This window comes from Melopsittacus undulatus, chromosome Z (assembly GCF_012275295.1).
Source record: "Melopsittacus undulatus isolate bMelUnd1 chromosome Z, bMelUnd1.mat.Z, whole genome shotgun sequence".
NCBI classification, from domain to species: domain Eukaryota; kingdom Metazoa; phylum Chordata; class Aves; order Psittaciformes; family Psittaculidae; genus Melopsittacus; species Melopsittacus undulatus.
In genome coordinates this window covers 102,065,338-102,083,726 of record NC_047557.1, presented here as the reverse complement: position 1 = coordinate 102,083,726, position 18,389 = coordinate 102,065,338, and the positions used below count along the sequence as shown (strand labels likewise).

At 55.7% G+C, this 18,389-nt stretch overlaps 1 protein-coding gene across 2 annotated transcripts in view; it reads right to left on the bottom strand.

The window, feature by feature from the left end:
- Nucleotides 1-386: 386 nt before the first annotated feature.
- WWP2 (WW domain containing E3 ubiquitin protein ligase 2) overlaps nt 387-18,389 on the bottom strand; it is a 40,381-nt gene continuing 22,378 nt past the window's right edge. For both annotated transcript variants that reach the window (XM_034073075.1, XM_034073074.1), the window contains exons 9-24: nt 15,082-15,171; nt 13,148-13,322; nt 10,167-10,221; nt 8,477-8,558; nt 7,783-7,911; nt 7,413-7,491; nt 7,217-7,288; nt 7,034-7,122; nt 5,769-5,928; nt 4,665-4,798; nt 4,398-4,538; nt 3,731-3,851; nt 3,308-3,412; nt 2,640-2,736; nt 1,726-1,798; nt 387-1,500 (exon numbers count right to left, since the gene is read on the bottom strand). In XM_034073075.1, coding sequence (XP_033928966.1) covers nt 1,401-1,500; nt 1,726-1,798; nt 2,640-2,736; nt 3,308-3,412; nt 3,731-3,851; nt 4,398-4,538; nt 4,665-4,798; nt 5,769-5,928; nt 7,034-7,122; nt 7,217-7,288; nt 7,413-7,491; nt 7,783-7,911; nt 8,477-8,558; nt 10,167-10,221; nt 13,148-13,322; nt 15,082-15,171 — 1,702 coding nt within the window. In that variant the 3' untranslated portion in view covers nt 387-1,400. The remainder of the gene's footprint in view (nt 1,501-1,725; nt 1,799-2,639; nt 2,737-3,307; nt 3,413-3,730; nt 3,852-4,397; nt 4,539-4,664; nt 4,799-5,768; nt 5,929-7,033; nt 7,123-7,216; nt 7,289-7,412; nt 7,492-7,782; nt 7,912-8,476; nt 8,559-10,166; nt 10,222-13,147; nt 13,323-15,081; nt 15,172-18,389) is intronic.

Here is an 18,389-nt window from a genome sequence, read left to right as displayed (position 1 = left end):
GCCAAGGCAGCTGCTGGTTGCAGGATGCAGGTTGTCCCAGTGATAGGAATGGGTTTGTTTAGTTCTGCTTTAGGTCTCACTAAACACCATGAGCCTGCAGCCACTGGCCTCATGCACTCAATTCTGTTGCATTGGTGCTGCTTGGTTTCACATGGTGGCACAGGGAGGCAGGCTCCAGCTCTGGCAGAAGACCCTGCAACCATTTTTAGCCAACTGAATTAGAGGTTGGATGAAGCCTGATCCTACTGCACAGTGTGTGCATGGCAAAAATACTTAGGACATCACAAAGGAGCTCTGGGTGCCCATCACAGCCCACACACCCTGGCGGTTGCACCAGGCTGTCCCCCATGCAATGCGCTGACAGGAACACACACCTCGGCAGCTGCTTTATCATTTATTGCACAAGAAATCGGTATGGCTGAGGCAGGATGGTGCAGTACAAAACTATTCAGTTACAAGTCAAAAGCTATTGCAGTGTCTTGTATCCACAGACTTCTTTTATGTACAGCTATGTACACCAACACTCACGTGGGTCCGTATCCCCTCGTGCACAGACGGGAAAGGTGGAAGCAGAGGTGGCAACCAGACAAGGGACAGAGGCCTGATCCTGCCCTCACCCACAGCTTCAGAAGCCCCTGCCACCAGACAGCCAGTGACAGAGGAAACACAGGGAGTCTGGGCTGAATCCATAACCAAGTAAAGGAAAGATGTGCCCCAACATGACCTGAGCCCCTAGCTCCAAGCACTAAACCACTTAACTCAGGACAAATACAATTGCAAAGGGGCAACATGCTTGCAAATCAAGCATGTAACAGATGTGTTTCTAGGTCCTGCCTTTGGGTGGTTTGGCCCTGCACAGTGCAACATCAACTGTGGCTCCCCAATTACCTTTGCTCAGTTAAGGATAAGACCCAAAAGTGACCCAAGAGTCAGTTCAATAATAATTTCCCCTCCTTACCTGCATCTACAACAGGGGCATGAAAAGGCAGAAAACACCTGGGACAAAAACAGGCGGTGCTAAAACCAGATCACATTTAACTGTGTCTGCAAGGGGGGATCAGAGAACCTCTGTGCACCCTATGTTGTGTTGCCTGACAAGCACTTTTCCCCCATCCCCTCTGTGCCAATCCCCATCCCTCGTGAGCTGAGCAGAACCAGAGAGAGGCAAGAGGTCTAAACACCTCTTGTCACCCCTCAAATTTCTTTGGGGAGGAAAACATGGAGCAGTTTCCCCCGGGGCTGCTGTAATACAGATTGCAGCCAAGAACAAGAGCAACAGCATATGCACATCCTGTGCACCATCCTGCGGAGAGGGCTTAGCGCCAAGCTCTGCGGGCAGCATCTCAAGCCCAGCAGCACTCCAGGACCCTCCCCAGTCTGGGAAAGTACCAAAAGCTTCATCATTCCTGTCCAAACCCTTCGGTCTCCTCAATTGCATAAAGCAGCTTCTCCTTCAGTTGTTCGTAGCTTTTGTAGGGAGGGAGATCCAGACGGTTAAAGCTGGAGAGACAGCAGAGGCTGTGAGCAGCACTGGATCCCTATGCTCCTCCCCACAGCAGGATCCTTCCCCACCTCAGCCACACACAGCAGCCAGGAATGGCAGCTACATCCCATGGGAATGCAGATGTATGGGACAGAGGGTGCCTGGGGCCCCACGCAGCCTTGCAAAGGCTGTCTGTGGTTGTCCCCACATTCTCCTAACAGGGCTGAGGAGAAATGACTTACCATGTATGGCTCCGAGGCAGCCACGTCTCTTTGCCAACTTTATCGATGCAGAATTTCTGGGGCCCATTGCTGCCTGTTAATTATGAGCACAGCAAATATCATTACATGACTAGAAGCTGAAAAAGAAAACCCTCCAACTGAGCACCATCACACCCCTTTATGATCCTAGAAAGACATCAGGGATAAATCCATAGCAGGACTCATTGCTTTTTCTGAACCCTCTGGTTCAGAGAGGATGTATAAGAAACAGGAAGGGAGGAAGCTGAAACACATACTGACAGCAGAGAGAGGGAACAGCACAGCCTCCAAGCAGGATGGTTAAACAACAAGTGCTAAAACATATTTCTCTGTGGACCCTCCGGTCTGAGTGGGTCCATCTGAGAGTTTTAAAAGACCTTGCTCAGGAAGTCTGAGTCACTGAGGTCACTTTTGAACTGATTGTGAATGCTGGAGACATTCCAGGGGGCTGGAAAAACCTTATTTGCCAGCAAGAATATACAAGTGGGTTAAGTTAGCTCGACACTAATTCCAGGAAAGGAAGGGAAAGGCTGTTACAGGCCCCAGAAAGCAGCAAATTAAAGTATGAAAGCAGAATAATGCCACACTGTGGTTTTCTGGAAAGAGGTTTTCATCACACAGAAATCAAAACTACATCAAAAAACAAATCTCATTCAAAATTGAATTATAAACTGGACCAACAAAGTTAATTGTGGCAGCACATTTCATGGCTAAGGAATGTGTCTGGTAACAGCACTCCACCAAATGAAATCACCACGCTCAGATGCCACAGCCACTTCACTGCTTGTGGCTGCCTTTCACTCTCTGATGGACACACAGACACCCAGGTTTCACCACCAGCCCCTGCACCAGCCATAGCCCCAGCTCAGTTCCCTAGGAGCCCCAGGCACACGCACCAATGAGTTCTGCAAACCCTCCGACAGGCAGGCGGCAGGTCCCCGTCACAAACTGCAACAGCCGGATCCTCTTCTCATTGTCCATCTCTTTAACCACCTACAACAAGCACACAGCAGAAGAATGGGATCCCTGTCACCTCAATGCCTGCAGCTCAGCCGGACATGGGGCACCATCCTGCACCACGGCTCCTACCATGAATACCCCATGCCCTGCAATACAGCCCAGGGTAGTCCAGCCCTCACCTCCATCATACAGCCTCAAGGAGTGCATCCCAAAGGGCCTGCAAGGAGCAGCTCTGCCCAGCTTTGTATTCCTTCAGAGCCATTTCCAACCCACTTCTTTGTTGGCCAGCAGAGCAGCACCACCCAAACCAGCACAGCTCTATTACATGTCATCCCCTTCTGTCACCCTGCCCAAGAACAGCAGCTATTGCTAGAAGCACGCTGACCACTAAGTGCTGCCTGCTGTCCTCAGCAGCAGCACTGGGGCCTCTGCCACCCACAGCCAAATGCTTCTTACTGAACACATGCTCGTGGTTGTATTTTGTTCTTCCTGACAGCCTGTGAGGCTGCCTGCCCCAACCCAGCCCTGCCTGCCCAGGCCATGGGCAAAGGATGATCCCAAGGCTCTGGAGCGGGTCACAGATGCTGCTGGCACTGGGACTCACCTGCCAGAACCACTGGATCTGTTTGCTGTTCTTGGTGTAGTGTCGGTAGATGGTATTCTTCTGCCAGTCATTCATGTCAATCTCCTGCATGCCGCACAGCATCAGCTGGGGACAGGGAATAGTCAGCAGGGGACAGAACTAGGGCTTTCCACCCACCCCTCAGAGCACTGACTCTTCTACTGCCAGGCTTCCTAAGGCACAGGCTCCAGCACTGGGCAAGAGAGCTGTATGGAGGAATTCCTTGCCTCTAACAAGATGTTTTCTTGCTAACAGACCCAACAAGCCACACACAGACCCAACCACCTCCCCATCAGCAGAGCTGAGTGGCAGAGGCTGTGAATGGAGCCCATCACAGCATGCCATTACCAGGCAGCCTGCAGCTGGGAAGCACCAGAACCTCCATGTCCCCATCCCATGTCCCACCTCCAGCTCCTTCTCATCGAAGTACCGCAGCCACTCCAGTGGCACCACCTCATTGAAGCCATCCAGGAAAGCCTTGGTCTGCTCCTCCACTCCCCGTGTGAACCTCCAGTCTGTCAGCAGCCTGGGGAGGCAGAGAGGGGTCAGCACCACACAGGAACCATCACCAGTCCTCCCACCAGCAGGGAGGGCCCTGGACCCACAGGGGTGTGTGAGAGGGGGAGAGGGGCTCCTGCGGATCACCAGGGTTCCCCACTAGTGGGCTCCTTTCACTGCCTCTCCTGAGCAGCAGCCCTGAGCACAGACCAGCAGCCTTCAGGAGACTAAGGGGTGCAAACCATGTCCCTTGGCTGGATCCTAGCACCAGCAGGAGGACGTGGCCCTGGCAGCCTCAGGCAGCCCAGCAGCAGCCAGGCAGGGTGAGCAGCCACGGGACAGGCAGGGAAGTCTCACCCTCTCTCCCCTCTCCTCTTTCCTGAAAGTACTGGCACCTGCCCAGCCAGCAGCAAGCCAGACCGCAGCAGAGCCCGGCCAGCTGCGCCAGCCCATGCTTGTCACAGGCCACGTAGCCCAGGGAGGCAGCCACATCCTGAGCCCCATGTTCCCACCCCAGGACTGCAAGGCAGCCAGCGAGGGTAAGGACTGTCACAGGCATCGCATGGCCACTCACATAATGTACTCCTCCTTGTTCTCCTCGGTCACCCGGATGCTCTCGCCACCCTCCTTCAGCTCATGGGTGGTCACCTTGCCCAGGATCTCCATGTCCTGGATGAAGTACAGCTCCAGGCCACACTCTTCCAGGCTGTTCTCCCTGCAGGAGAATACAGGGTTGTGATTTCTGATGGAGGCACTGGGCAGCAGTGAGAGGCCATGGGGAGGAGAACAGCATCCCCACAGCCCAACACAGCAGGGCCAGGAGGGAGCACAAGACACTCACTTTGTCCAGACAATGGAGTTGTAGAACTCAGGGTCGATGGATTCCAGGTCCTTCAGTGTGGGGCGCTTGTTCAGCATCCGCTTGTAGAACGGCAGCGTGAAGCCGGTGTCAATGAACTTCCCATGATACAGCGCCTGTGATGGGGAAGGGACAGCAGGTCATGGGGAATGCCAGGACAGACCCATGGGGCAGGATGATGCTCCACCAATGGGGCAGCCACAGGGTGAAAATGAATCACTCCCAGTGTCCCAGGGCTGCAACACTCCCTCCTGGCTGGCAAACACCATGGGGAGGTGCAGGCTCCCCCCAGCATGGCCCGGTGCTCACAGCCCCTCTCCCCTCCCCACCATGAATTCCACCGTGTCTCCTTCTCCCCTCACAGCTCTATTAAGAGCACTTGTTTAAACAGAGCTGTGCTGTGGCTTCCCTGAATCCCTGGCTTCCAGGAGCCCCAAGGCAAAGGCAGCCAAAAATAATGCAGACGCTTGTCTAGAACAGCCCAGCAGTGAGTAATAGTCTGGGGTTTTATTGGTATCCTGCAAGGCACAGGGCAGGGCAGGGTCCAGAGCAGCTCACAGCCACCCCCAGTGCACACCTCGCAGGGCTGTGAGCCACGGACCCCCACACACACTCAGGACCCCTCACAACCCCCCTGCCAGCCCAGGGCAGGGCAAGCAGCAGCACCTTGGCCTTGGGGAACACAGCACCAACAGGATGAGTGGCTCTGGGGCCTGACAGCTGGAAAATCTCACACTGCTGGGGCTAAAAATAGTGCCTGTAGCTGCAGAGCCGACAGCACCTGGGGTGGCAGCCAGAGACCTGCAGCCATCCCTGCACCGCGCTGGGAAACCAGGTCCCCTCTGGCCCTGCAGCCATCCCCTGGATGTAAAACACACCACACACAGCTGCCCCACTGCACCCCCTGCACGGACCCACACCTGAGCTAGAAGGGGCTTAAGGAGGGCAGTGACACCAAGCTGAGCACAGCTATGGCAGGCAGAGCTGCCCCACTGACCACCCCACACCCTGCAAGAACCCTCTCCGTGGGGGTATGGAAATGAAGCACCTTGTACCCCATTCCCTCCCCAGCCCCTGGGCTCTTACCATGGCGATGAAGCGGCCAATGAAGCGGAAGTAGGTGAGGTGGTCGGGGTTGATGGAGGAGGCAGGGTTGATCTGCAGGCAATAGTTGTTCTTGCCAGCGTACTCAAAGAGGCAGTACATGGGGTTGAGCACCTCATGGGACAGGAGGAAGAACCACTCCCTGGGGCAAGAGGAAGGGGGAACACAGTGACAAGCAGCTTGAGGAGCCAGGGGCTGTGCCCCAGTGGCTCCAGAGCACAGCCCACACAAACCAGGTCCCTATCTCCATGGGGTGCTGCTGCTGCATGGACACTAATGTGACTTGGTGAGGGTCTCCTCCACCCCAGGGGTCCTGTCTGGTTTGTGAAGCGCTTCTGGAGACACCAGCAACAAACATCCCCATTTGCCAGAGGCCCCACTTGGAGAACTGGGGCAGGCACCATGCGGCTCAGTCCCACTCAGGCTGTTGCACACATACACACTTGCTGCTGTGCACACCCACCCCAAATCTGCCCACACAGGCTCCATGGGAGCTCCATCCCAAGCTCAACCAGTGCTGAATGGGAAGTGTCCTGGCTCTGCTCCCCCGGCTGTGCAGGGAGATGGGAGTCCTCAGATGCAGAGGCAGCCCCGGCATCCTGTCCGTGGTTCTACCCTGTGGTAGAACAGCATGACGTAACCTACCATAGGGTAAAACCACTGGCAGGACACAGAGAGGTGGAGAGCAGGAGCCCCTGCACCAGAGCCGGGGGCAGCAGCTCCACAACGGAGGAGCAGGTAAGAGTATGGGAGTCAAGTGGTGGAACAGCAGCAGGCAGGGAAGCAACAGCCCAGCACCCCCAAGTGAGCCAGTAGGGCCTGATGGGGGCACAGGACCCTCTACAGCTGAGACACAGCCTGTGCTCTGTGGTAACATCACCCTCGGTGTAGGCATCATGCCTGGCACACACCAACTGTCCCAGGAAACACCAGTGCCTGTTGGCTGTGGGGAGAAGAGGCTGCCTCACCCATCACCCCATGTCCCAGGGGCAGCAGAAGAGCTCACACCGGGTTCCGCAGCCCTCTCTGTGCCAGGGACAGGCTGGTGCAATGGTCCCACCATTCCTAAAGCTGACACTGCTTCCCACTGGAGCACCCTTGGGCTCCTCTGCCCAAGCAGGTGCTGTCAAGGCTGGGGACCTGGGGCAGCTGCTGGACAGACCCGAGTGCCTGCACTGCCCTTAGGGCTCCACACCACAGTCCCATCCAGCAGCAGGTACATGGTCCAGCACGGTCCCAGTGCTCACCTGGCGATGCCACCATAGTCCAGGCCTTCCTCTCCCCGCATGATGATGTACAAGCGGCGCCGCAGGTCGTATGGCTTCATGTTCATGATCTGGGGAGGAGCAAGGAGAATTGCCACCAGCGGCTGGTGCGAGGGCTGGCTCCACACCTCTACTGCAGGAGCTGCAGCCTTGGCACCTCCTCACCTGCTGGAAGGAGTCCTCAAAGAGTGTCTGCCGGGAAACACTGATCTTCACATGGCTGGGCAATGCATTTGACTGCAAGCAAGGCACAGACACGAGGCTTGGTGCAGGCTGCACAGCAGCTGCTCTCACCCACAGGGTCAGGGACCCACACACCCATCAGCCTGAGGTGGTGATGCCCTCTGGGCACTGTACTCACATGGCAGAGGAAGCGGAACTGGTGGTACTTCCAGCGAAAGCTCCGGTCATAGGCTCCCGGGGAGCCACCCTGCTTGCTCCTGCAATAGCAGCACAGGCTTTGTCTCAGCATCCCTGCCTGCCTGGTGTGACCTGCCTGGTCCCAGCAGCATCATGGCCCACCAGGCAGGAGGATGATCTCTGGGTGCAGCTCTCCTCTATCAGAGCCAAATGTGAGCCCCTAAACCCACTGCTCAGTGTCTGTGCAACAAAGGTGACCCACTTCCCCCACTCTGTCACAACCATAGCAAGGCACAAGCAGTGAGCAGGCAGCCCCAGCTCACAGTGTGAGCCTGGCTGCAGGGCGAGGGGCTCAGCCCAGAAGCACTTACCCAGACTCGAATCCTGGGCGCGGATCTTTGAAGGTCGTGGTGCGAGTGTTGTGGTCCACGAAGTACCGCACACCCTCGTTCGTGTACTTCATCTCCCAGCCAGGTGGCAGTGGAGGCTCCTGGATCATCCTGATGACAAGGACAGGGCACTAGGGGGACACCTCACCCTGACCTACAGCCCTGTCCTGTTACAGCCTGTGGGCATCACCTTCAACCTGCAGCTCGGTGCCCCGCAAATGAAGGATTCACAGTATGGGATTAGCCAGCACCCGCCTGCACCCCAAGCAGGAGCCCAGCCTGGGCTGTGCTTTTGGCCACAGCTACAGCTTCATCCTCTGCAGAACATGGGGCCTCAGTAGAGGCCTGGGCCAGGTCTCTGGAGAACCACAACCCAGAGCTCTCAGGAGCCCAAGGGGAGCCCTGCAGGAAGGCAACACAGCAAGGAGAAAGCACCTCTTTCTTCCTAGTGTTCCCTGTGACTTCCTCATCTCTGCCCTCAGCTCCTGAAAGCTGGAGAGCTGCCCCACAACACCAAGGACTGCAGCTCCCCACTGCCTGCGGTTCTTGGTGCTTCTGGTTCCACCGCAGCCTGCTCAGACCCCCAGCACCAACAGATCTCAGCTCCCAAATAGCCCATCACATGGAACTTCCAAAACCACAAGCATCCTCCCTGCTCTCCCCTCAGGCTGCCTACCCCTGTGTGCGAGGGTCTTCCCACTGGGTGGTCCGTGTGTTGTGGTTCACGTAATACACTCGCCCATTGTCCTGTCTCTTCTCTACGAGAAAAACGAGAGGAAGCATTAGCTGGAGCTCCCCAGTCAGTGCTGACACAGTCCCAGTAACAGTCCTCCCCTTCCCAGTTCAGAGGAGTCTGTCAGCTCCTCCATCCCACCGCCCACCAGCACTGCCCTGGCTCACCTGGAAAAGGCAGAATAAAGCCCCTGCATTTCTTCTACATGCACAAGCTGCTGCATGTAGGCTCCAGGGAATCCCAGTAAGCAGGAGGTGCCATGGCAAAGGCCAGCCCTGCCAATGCACTGCTGGGCTGGCACGAGAGCCATGATCACCCATGCACCTCACTGGGCAAGGACACACACACCCTCCGTCAGACACACAGTGCTCTGCAAGCCCACATCCCTCCATGTGGATCTGAAAATGCTTCCTCAAGTGTATCCCAACTCCCTGCACGGCCGTGATGAACACTCAGAATAGCACAAGCCTGCCAGCACCATGGACCCTGACCCACTGCTGATCCTGCATCCACCCCACCAGCCCCCCTCATCCCACCTGCATGCCCAACAACCCTGCGTCTGCCTCCTGCACCCCCTCAGCCCCACACAACACACACACCTCCTCCTCCTCCATGTGCCTGCGTCACTCCCCACACACAAGGGCCCTGCTCCATGCTGCCTGGGACGCTCTGCACGCACACTGTCACCTCCCAGTCACCAGCCCCCCTCACTCCATAGCACCCGCAGGCTGCGGGAGCAGCTCCAGCAGACCTCATGTACAGTGACTGGGTCTGTATCCATCCCAGGACCTCATCTCCATGCTGGGGATCCCCACCCCAAGGTGCTCATCCCCATGCAGAGCTGTGCCTCCCCCCAGTCTGTTCAGCCTACACACGGATGGGGTCTCTCTCATTGCCAATGCAAGAGGTGGACCACCCAGCATGGCAGCAAAGGCTCCAGCACAGTTCCGATACAAACCCTGCCCTTGGAGACCCCCTTAGCAGCCTTGAGCCTGTCCTGCTCTAAGCTCCCACAGTTTTAACCCTTCTCCTGTCCTCCCTGCCGGGCTCAGCACAGCTCATCTGCACTCTGCTCTCTCCAGGGAGGCTCTCACCATGGAGGGGGCTGCTGTTCCCTGTGGATGGCACAGGGACCTTTCCAAACCTCCCAGCACATGATGGTTAGGCCGGGAGGGCAGGAGAGCAGCCCAGCTCCAGGCAGATCCGAGCCCCACTGTGACTGAGGCAGAGCATCCCAGAAGGCATACACAGCAGCAGAATGGACCCTTCTCAGCAGAGGAGGGGTCTGGGCATGAGCAAGGAACTGGATCCCCAAACTTCTCCCCGCATCCAAAGAACAACCACAAGCACTTCTGCATTCAGCAGCTGAAAGAGGCTGGGAACTCCTCCAGGAGAAGGGGGAAAAAAGTCGGATTTCAAATAAGAGTTCGTGCTAATCACAGGCAGACTCAGCCCCGCATGCACCAGAGCACAGGGAACACCGGCTCCCCAGTCACCATTCCCATTCACACCAGGGATGGAGCTGCTGACAGCACCACCGTGTTCCCAGGGTCCTGCTCTGGGTGACAGAGTGTCCCCATCGGGGCTGTGCGGCAAGCGCGGCAGCAGGCAGGTGAGGTGGTTCAGTACTTACCCCAGCCAGGAGGAAGAGGACCGAGCGGATCATTGTCAGGCGGAGCACCGGAGGACTAGAGACAACAGAGAGGGCAAGAACACGAGATAAACCCAGGGCACGGCAGGGAAGAGCGGAGCTGCCCGGCTCCACTCACCTCCCCTCGGCCTGCAGCTCCCGGAGAGATACAACAAAAGCCACTGAACCGTCGGGGGGAGGAGGAGGGGAAAGAGTTAAAAAACAAACAAATCAATAAACAAACAAACTAAACGGGGCAGGACGGGGGCAGCGGCTGCGCCGCACGGAGCGCAGCGGGCAGCACAGCGCGGTCCAGACGTGCGCGGCTGCTCGGCTCCGCCGCTGTCCGCAGCGGGTTCACCTCCAGCCTCCTCCAAGAACCACACCAGAGGGGAAAATATCGCAGGCCTTTCCAATGAAATCATTCCCACAAGCCCAGTCCACGCCCAGCGCTTCCTGCCGGGCCCGGGCCCCCTCCTCCCGAGGGTGCGGAGCTCGGGATGCCCTCGCACTGAGGCCACATTCATCCCACGCAGACGGGCGGCTCCGTGCCCCGCTGCCCCCCCGCGCAGGTTGGGGCCACGCACAAAGCACCTTTCTTCTGCCCCGGAGCCGGTCGGCACCCAGCCTGAGCCGGGGATGTCCCGGGACAGGGGCGCAGGCTGCAGCCCTGCCCCGAGCCGGAGCCCCCCGGCCCAGCTCCAGCAGGGGTCTCCGGGGATGGGGGTGCAGCCCCGGCAGTCGGGTCCAGGGAGGAGGGGACCTGCGAGGCCGTTAACAGTTAAATAAGAAACGCGTTGTTACCAACGAGGTGGTTTAATTGCACCTCCTGAAACCCGGCTGCAGAGAGGGGCTGCATCCCGGGCTCAGAGCTGGGCTGGGGTTGGAGGCAGCCTGGGCTTAGGAAATGCCAGGGTCTCCGACTCCAATGTAAGACACCAGCACTCAGGGCACCCCTGGCTGCCCAACACCCCGGGGTGTCCTGGGGATGACAGGGATGGGGCTGGCACAGGCTGTGCCTCTCCAAGGTCTCTTGTACACTACCCCATGTGCCAGGACGGGGCACAGGAGGCACTGCCCCACCACGGTGTGCATGGGTCTCGAGCAGTGTCAACCCTCTCCCTGCACAGACAGGCTGGCCAGAGCCACAGCTGAGCCATGTCCAGAACTATCACCTCGCTGTGACCTAAAACCAGCTAATTAAGTTTAACAGAGCAGGGACACGAGGCTGGGGCAGAGGTCTAGGGATCCAGCCCTCCTGCAGCGATCCACAGCCCAGAGGAACAACCTGGCCCCTTGGTGCCAGGAAGCCTGCTCAGTGCAAGAGAGGCTGCATGCAGGCACAGCCTGCAGAACCCTATGCCACCGAAGTGGCTGAGTGGTCACTGACTGCACCCCAGCCCCATAAGCTGTGGGTCATCTCAGGGGGCTGCAGCACTGCTCATCCATCACCTGCCCACCTTCCTCTCCCAGCAAGGAGGGCAAGTTGATGCTGGAGACTGGAGAGAAAGGCAAAGCAGAAAGCTCCGTGGGGAAGGAGGCAAAGCCGGAGCCATCACCTCCAGTGGATTGTACAAGTACAATCATTCCATCAGGCTAAATTTGGAGCATGAGTTCCTCCCTCTGCTCTCCACGGAGCCTGGCCAGGGCAAGTTGCACAGCACTGGAGCAGCTCCAAGGCTGGCACTGATGGAAATGGGAGTAAGCAACAGACCCGAGCCCTGTCCAGCCTCCAGTGTAAGCCCATCCATGCTGAGGGGCACAGGCTGGCAGTGGACAGAGCTGGGGCAGTCCTGCTCCCACTGCCAGGCTGGGAAGGGCTGAGCTGTCCTGAGAGACAACCAGGGGGGGACAGGGGCAGAGCAGCCTCTTGCACCCCTGGGAGGAGCCTCAGTTGTGTCTCAAGCAGAACAGACTTTGCACAAGGTCTGCACCCTTTCCCAGAGAGCACCCAGGCTCCTCACCGGAGCACAGAGCTCACAGCATCACTGCTGGGACACAGCAGCCTCCTGGGGTCCCCCATTGAGGAGAAGCTGGTCACTGCTCTGCCCACCTTCACCCCACACCAGACCTCTGCCTCCTGGCAAGGGCCATGCTTTTCACCCGGGTGGCAACAGACAGCACTAGGACATCACTACGCTGGGAAGTGGAAACACTCCAGCTTGGCTCCTTCCCAAGCACTGCTCCCTGCAGCACGATGGCCATGAGCACCGTGCCAGTTATTAAGAGGATGCTCGTCACCACTGGAAGCCAGGTCCCAGCTCACAGCAAAGGCAAGGCCAGGACAAGATGGGTCCCTGCTCACGAACAACTGCCCTTCAAGGCTATTAAGGGACCATTCCCCAAGCAATGATGCACAGCTACTCAGCCCATACCAGCAGCAAGGAGAAGCAGAGACAGCAGAGGCTTGCCAAGCCCAGCAGTGCTTGCTCCCTGCACTCTCTGCCCCTCAGGCTCTTGCTGCCCTCACTCACCATGTCAGCACTTGCCCCCTGTGCCTGCTGCTGACTCCTGCTGCCACCCAGGACCCAACCACACTGTCCTCAGCCCAACAGAAACCTGGGGCAGGATAAGCTGAGTCCCAAGAGCCTCCTCTCTCACTACAGACCAGGCTTCTACAGCTTCCTCATGCCAGCTCCAACAGCATGCATCAAGCTCCACAAGCCCCACAGGTCAGCAGCAAGGCTTGTCTGATAGAAAGACATCATGAGAGATGTCAGGAGAATGTGTGTGCCCAGCCATGCTGGTACTGCAGGGACACTGGGGACAGGCTGCTGAGGACACCTCCAACCACCCTTCAGGGCTGTGCAAGCTGCTTTATTAAAGGAAGGTTACTCCCAGGCAGTTCCCCACATGCAGAGGAGCTTATGGGCTCTAACACAGCCCAACAAGCACCTCTCCATACTCTGTGTCTCCCAGGCCAGAATGGGTGAGACTGGTGGGAGAGCTGAGTGAGACCCCAACACCTCCACTCTGGCTCTTACCTGGTACAGGAATCTTTGGCTGAACTGCTGCATGGCTCCTTGGAGCTGGTTTCGCTGGGACTGCCACTGCTCATAGTTCCTGACGTACTCAGCTGTGGGTCGCTGCCATGTGGTGGTGCGGGTGTTGTGGTCCACATAGTAATACCTGCCCCGAGGATCCACACGTTTCTCCCATCTGGAAGCACAGAGGAAGATGTCAGTGCCTCAGCTCAAGTGGGTTCTGCTCCAGGGCTGCCCACACAGCAACTGAGTGCAAACACTGGTGTGCAGGCAACAAAAAGAACCCTTGAAGACGTGGGGAGGCACAAAAGACAGCAGATATAATGGTGGTAGACAGAGGAACCTCCCACTGTCCTTGTCTGAAGGCTGCTCCTGGGGGTCCAGATGCCCTTGGGGCCCCAGCAGTTTGAGAACATCGAGTTACTGCCTCAGAAGATGCTGAAAGTACAACTGAGAGGAGCATGGGATTACAAGCCACTTCCCCAGCTGCCACACTCTGCTTGTGTTGCCCATGCAGGGGCTCAGCAGAGGATTCATGGCTGAGTTCTGCCCCTTGGAAATAGAGGTGAGAAAAGGAGCTCGTAGTCCTCCAAAGGAGGAAGACCCAAGAGCTGCCTCAGTGCAGAGGTCCAGCTATGGAGACTGATTCTTACTGCACTCTGACACTACAGGCTGATTTCAGACTCTGCTCCTGTCTGGAGCTCTCTGGCTCCTCTCACAAGACTAAGATACCCTTGGACATGAAGCCTCTGTTCCCAGCTTCAGCATAACCACCAGTTTCACTGATGAAGAGGCTCTTCTGGGCAAACATCCACCAGAGGAAAATATAAAATACTAGTAAGACTTGTGCATATGAGGCCTAGATGGGATGCCTACTCACTAGATGAATTCACACCAGGATGCTGTAAGCATTCCTCCAAGAGATAGCTGACCTGCAACACAGGCAAGGCATTGGGTTGGAGACCTATGCAGGAGGGAAGCAGCAAACCTACTTTTCCAGGTAACAGCCTCTCTCTTTTAATACCAAAAACTTTAAAGCTGTTGTAGGATCAGAAAGCGGCTGCAGAGATCACAGCCTAACTGAAAGTAGTGTGTGCCCACAGAAACCTGGAGGAGAACAGGACAGGTTTGTGTTTCACACATTACACCAGTGGTTAAAGCACACTTCAGCCGTTCCAGACTTGAACAAACTCAGTCTAGAGAACAACAGTTCGACTGTATTGAGTTCTGTGCATTTAGGAGCACAAAGAGGTGAGAATTCAACAAGTTTCTGAAGAGCACATGGCTGTGTACAGCCTTTATGACCTGAAGACTGTTTACTGCTGCAAATGAAAGCATGGCCCTCCTGGACGAGAGCTTTGCAGAGTGCTTCCTGCAGGTCTCATGGAGCTGAGCAGCACTGTCTTCTCAAGCACAAGCAGACCCTAGTGTGGCTGAGAATATAAGAGGCCCTTCTGAGAGAGCCCAGGGCCCAGCTCCATCTCAGGGCACACTGTGCATGCTTGTATCTGCTCACCAGGAGCTCAGCCCTCATCTGGAAGCATGCAGGGAACATGAGACCCACTCTCTTCTGGTCCTCAGGGGGACATTGCTGGCATCCCATCCCAAAGGCTAACCCCTCTGCTCTGCCCATAAGTGGTTGTTCTCCTGCTCAAGTGTTCAGCAATTTCTATGAACCTCAAAAAAGAATCCTCTAAAAGAGGTAAACCCCAACAGTCTGGAAGGCCTTTTCCTTTTTACAAACACTGAAGAGACGTTTCTGAGGATACAGCCTGTGTTTTCAGGCCAGTAAACACTTCTCATCTCACCCCATTTCTTTTCAGGAATTGAGAGACTTTCCTACTACCTTCCCTCCTATTGTGCAGATTCACATGTGTCTGCTACAAGACATTAGTTGAGTATCTGAGATGTCAACTGCCCCCAGAGCCCCTTACCCCGGAGGCAGAGGTCTCTCCCATGTCGTGGTCTTGTTGTTATGGTCTACATAGTAGACTCTACCATTAGGCAGCTCTCGCTGTTCCCACCTGCAAGGAGAAAAACAATGATGAGCCAGCTTATCACTGCAAGCCCAGAGCCCAAACAGACGGGCTGCAACCAAAACAACCTGCCCTCTTCAATGCCATCCAGACCCACTGCATCCCGCTCCAGGGCTCCCAGGTGCCTGTCCCCTGCTCCAAGGCCAGTGGGGGAGAGCAGCACGCCCTGGGAGAGGACGTGGAGCAAACCCAAGGCAGACGAGATGGCTCCTGTGCTCTCCTAAACATAGATAAGCAAAGGGTTCAACTGGAACAAGCAATATGGATCCAGCAGCTGCAGCACTTGCATCTTCAGGGCAGCCAGAGCCTTGCTGCCATCACCTACTAAGAGACATCACAGATCCCTTCATCTACTTTAAATCTTGTCCAAAAGGCCTCTCTAGCTGTTTGCACTTGTGCCCATCCACTTGCATCTGCACAGCTCAGTCTCCTCCCCACATCAGTGACTGTGAATAATTAATAATCATGTTATTAGCTGGAATGTCCAGGCAGCTGCAGCATTTGCAAGCCCACCTCCTCACATTGCTACAGCATTCTAATCTTCATTTACAATGAAGAATGAGAGCAGGTCTACATGGCAGTTGTTTGGCTTACTAGACCAAGATGATCAGAGAGATGCTGCAGCAGCCTGCTTTCTGGAAACAAGCATCATTTGAAGCACAAATTCCTCATTTCCTCCAGAAAGTAGGAGGGCCGGCATAAGATTCCACACAGGTCAGTTTTATGCCCTGTGAGCTTTTGATGTCGTTTTCATTTGGCTTCTCTTAATACATCTTTAAAGGGGAGCCTTTGAGGTTGGGTTGGGGCTGAATTTTCCTCTTGGCAGCTCTCCTGCTCATTGCTGACAGATATTGCTCAAAGACATCACACGGCCACAAGGAACCTGGTCAGGATTTGGTCCCTTTGGGGACCTGGTACAATTGGGAGGCCTGGCTTTACAAGGCTACACTGACACCCATGCTTTGCCTTAATTCATTCATTAAAGTGTATGCCCTGGCAAAGGTAAAAGCTCCATGGAGCACTGGATTTTCCTGTCAGCTTTTATCCTGCAACAGAGAGGCAAACTGGCAGCTGCTGACAGATCCAATGTTCACCTGTCATGCTTCTGCTCCCCAGGTATCACTCCTCATTCAATCTTCAGTCTCAATAAATCATCACAAATAGCTATAGAAGATTAATATACTAGCTTGTGTCACAGCAAGGGAAGAGATATGGGATGCAGAGAGCAGCCCTTTGTGAAGGAGAGGCTGTAAGAACTGATGTCCCTTCAGGCAGGCTCGCACCAATCCTGCCCACCCTAAAACTACCCAAGGGATGAAGCCACCAAACAGTGACCTCAGCCACAACCACAGACCATGGACACTGCAGCCTCATCACAGCTCTCAGAAGTGGTGAGAGGGCAGAAACAGGGACAGCTTCCACGGTGTTCCCAAGCCTGGAACAGTAGCAGTCCAGCAGCCACGCAGGCAGCCCAGAAACCTCTGCCCTGGGCAGGAGGCACGTTTGCATTCCGAGATAAGAGTCAGTTCCACGAAAGCAGGACAGGAATATGAATGCCAGGCTCAGGATCTAGCCTAAATCAGAGCTGCTGCTGTGCTCCCTTGGGCTTCTCAACAGCACTCTCAATGCATCTGCAAGACCAGGTAACATCTGCAGACGTTGCTACCAGTCAGCAGCACTGGGTCTTTCTCATCCATACAACAGGCACCAACAGGACACCAGTGGTACTTTCTGATAGAGTCCAAGGCAGGAGCTGCAGTCCCCACACACATTTGATGGCAAGGCACTGCCAAGCATAACACCATGCAAAGGAGAGACCACGTAAGAGCAGAGCCAGCACTACAAGGTGCTGTTGTGGAACCAGGAAGTCTTTGTCTGTCCACCCCAGGGTCAGCCCTTTTCCTGGGTTACCCCTGGGCAGTACTGGGTGCTGTCAGAGGGGAAATGTCTGAAGCTTCCTGTTCTTAAGGATGAACTCAGTGCTTCAGGAATATGAAGGCACCGGACAGCAAATAAGATGAAAATCTCTAAACAGAAAACCAGCATAGCTGCAGTTCCCTGAAGACACAAACACGTCCATCCCATGAGATGGGCAGCAGAAGGTGCCCGGGCATCTTCAGGGAGGATGAAGGAAGTGTGCTGGCTCAGTGGGAATGCTGCTCATCACAGCTGAGCTTTGGGAAGCCTCTTCCCAGACTACTACCACAGGCACTTCAGACTGCCACAGGCAACCAGACACAGACCTGGAACAAGGCTCAGGTGGAGGAACACTATTCACAAACAACCCCCAAGGCACAACTGCACTCATAAAGCTTTGCAGGAGTCAGCATCCCTTTAAGAGATCCTTAGATCAATTCAAGCATCACCTTTCCAAGGTCAGTTTTATGTAACAACCTTCTCCAGATGGATCTAGAAGCCGCAGCACCACCTGCTTCTAGCAAGGACAACCCCAGCTCAATGTCCTACCCATTCTGCCCACGCTGATGTGTGGTGCTTCAGACAAGGACAGGACCTCTGCCTTGTGCACACAGAACTGGGGGTGCCAGCAGCTGTTACTGGAGGGAGAGGACAGGTCCTCCATACTCTTTAACAACAGGTTCTGTGACCAATAGGTCTCTCAAGACTTGCAAGTCCTATATGACAAGAGGCTCTCAAGCACCAAGTACCATTTCTGTGTCTTCTCTAGAGACCAGAAACAACACAGTGAGGACTCCTCTGGGCAGAGGGTTCTGGACCCCCCTCAGACACTCCTCTGGGTGCCTCCATGACTGCAAAGAGCCACACAGGACTGGGAAAAGCTGCTGGTGGTGGCAGCTATGATTGCTGTCCTGTTCCCATCTCACACCCTATACAAACAGATGATAAACTCACACGCTCCTCAGGTCAGCAGCTCCCTGCTGACTGGGAAGTAAGTTTGCTGAGGGCCACCTCACCTTACAAATAAGCAAATCAGCACCATTAAACAGCAAGCCGTGATGAGCTGTTGTCATTGCTGACACACAGCAACAGCCTGAGACCAGGGCACTGGGGGCACCCATCCTTGCTCAGACCACCCTGCCCAGTCTTGGAAGGCTTCAGCCTTTTCGAGCTTCCCTGCATCCTGCAAGGGACAGCAGGGGAGAGGCACAACCACAGGTTTCCCACTGGAGACCCCAAGTCCATCTGGCATTCCTGCCCTGTGCCTGCTGCCACATAGCCACCAGTAC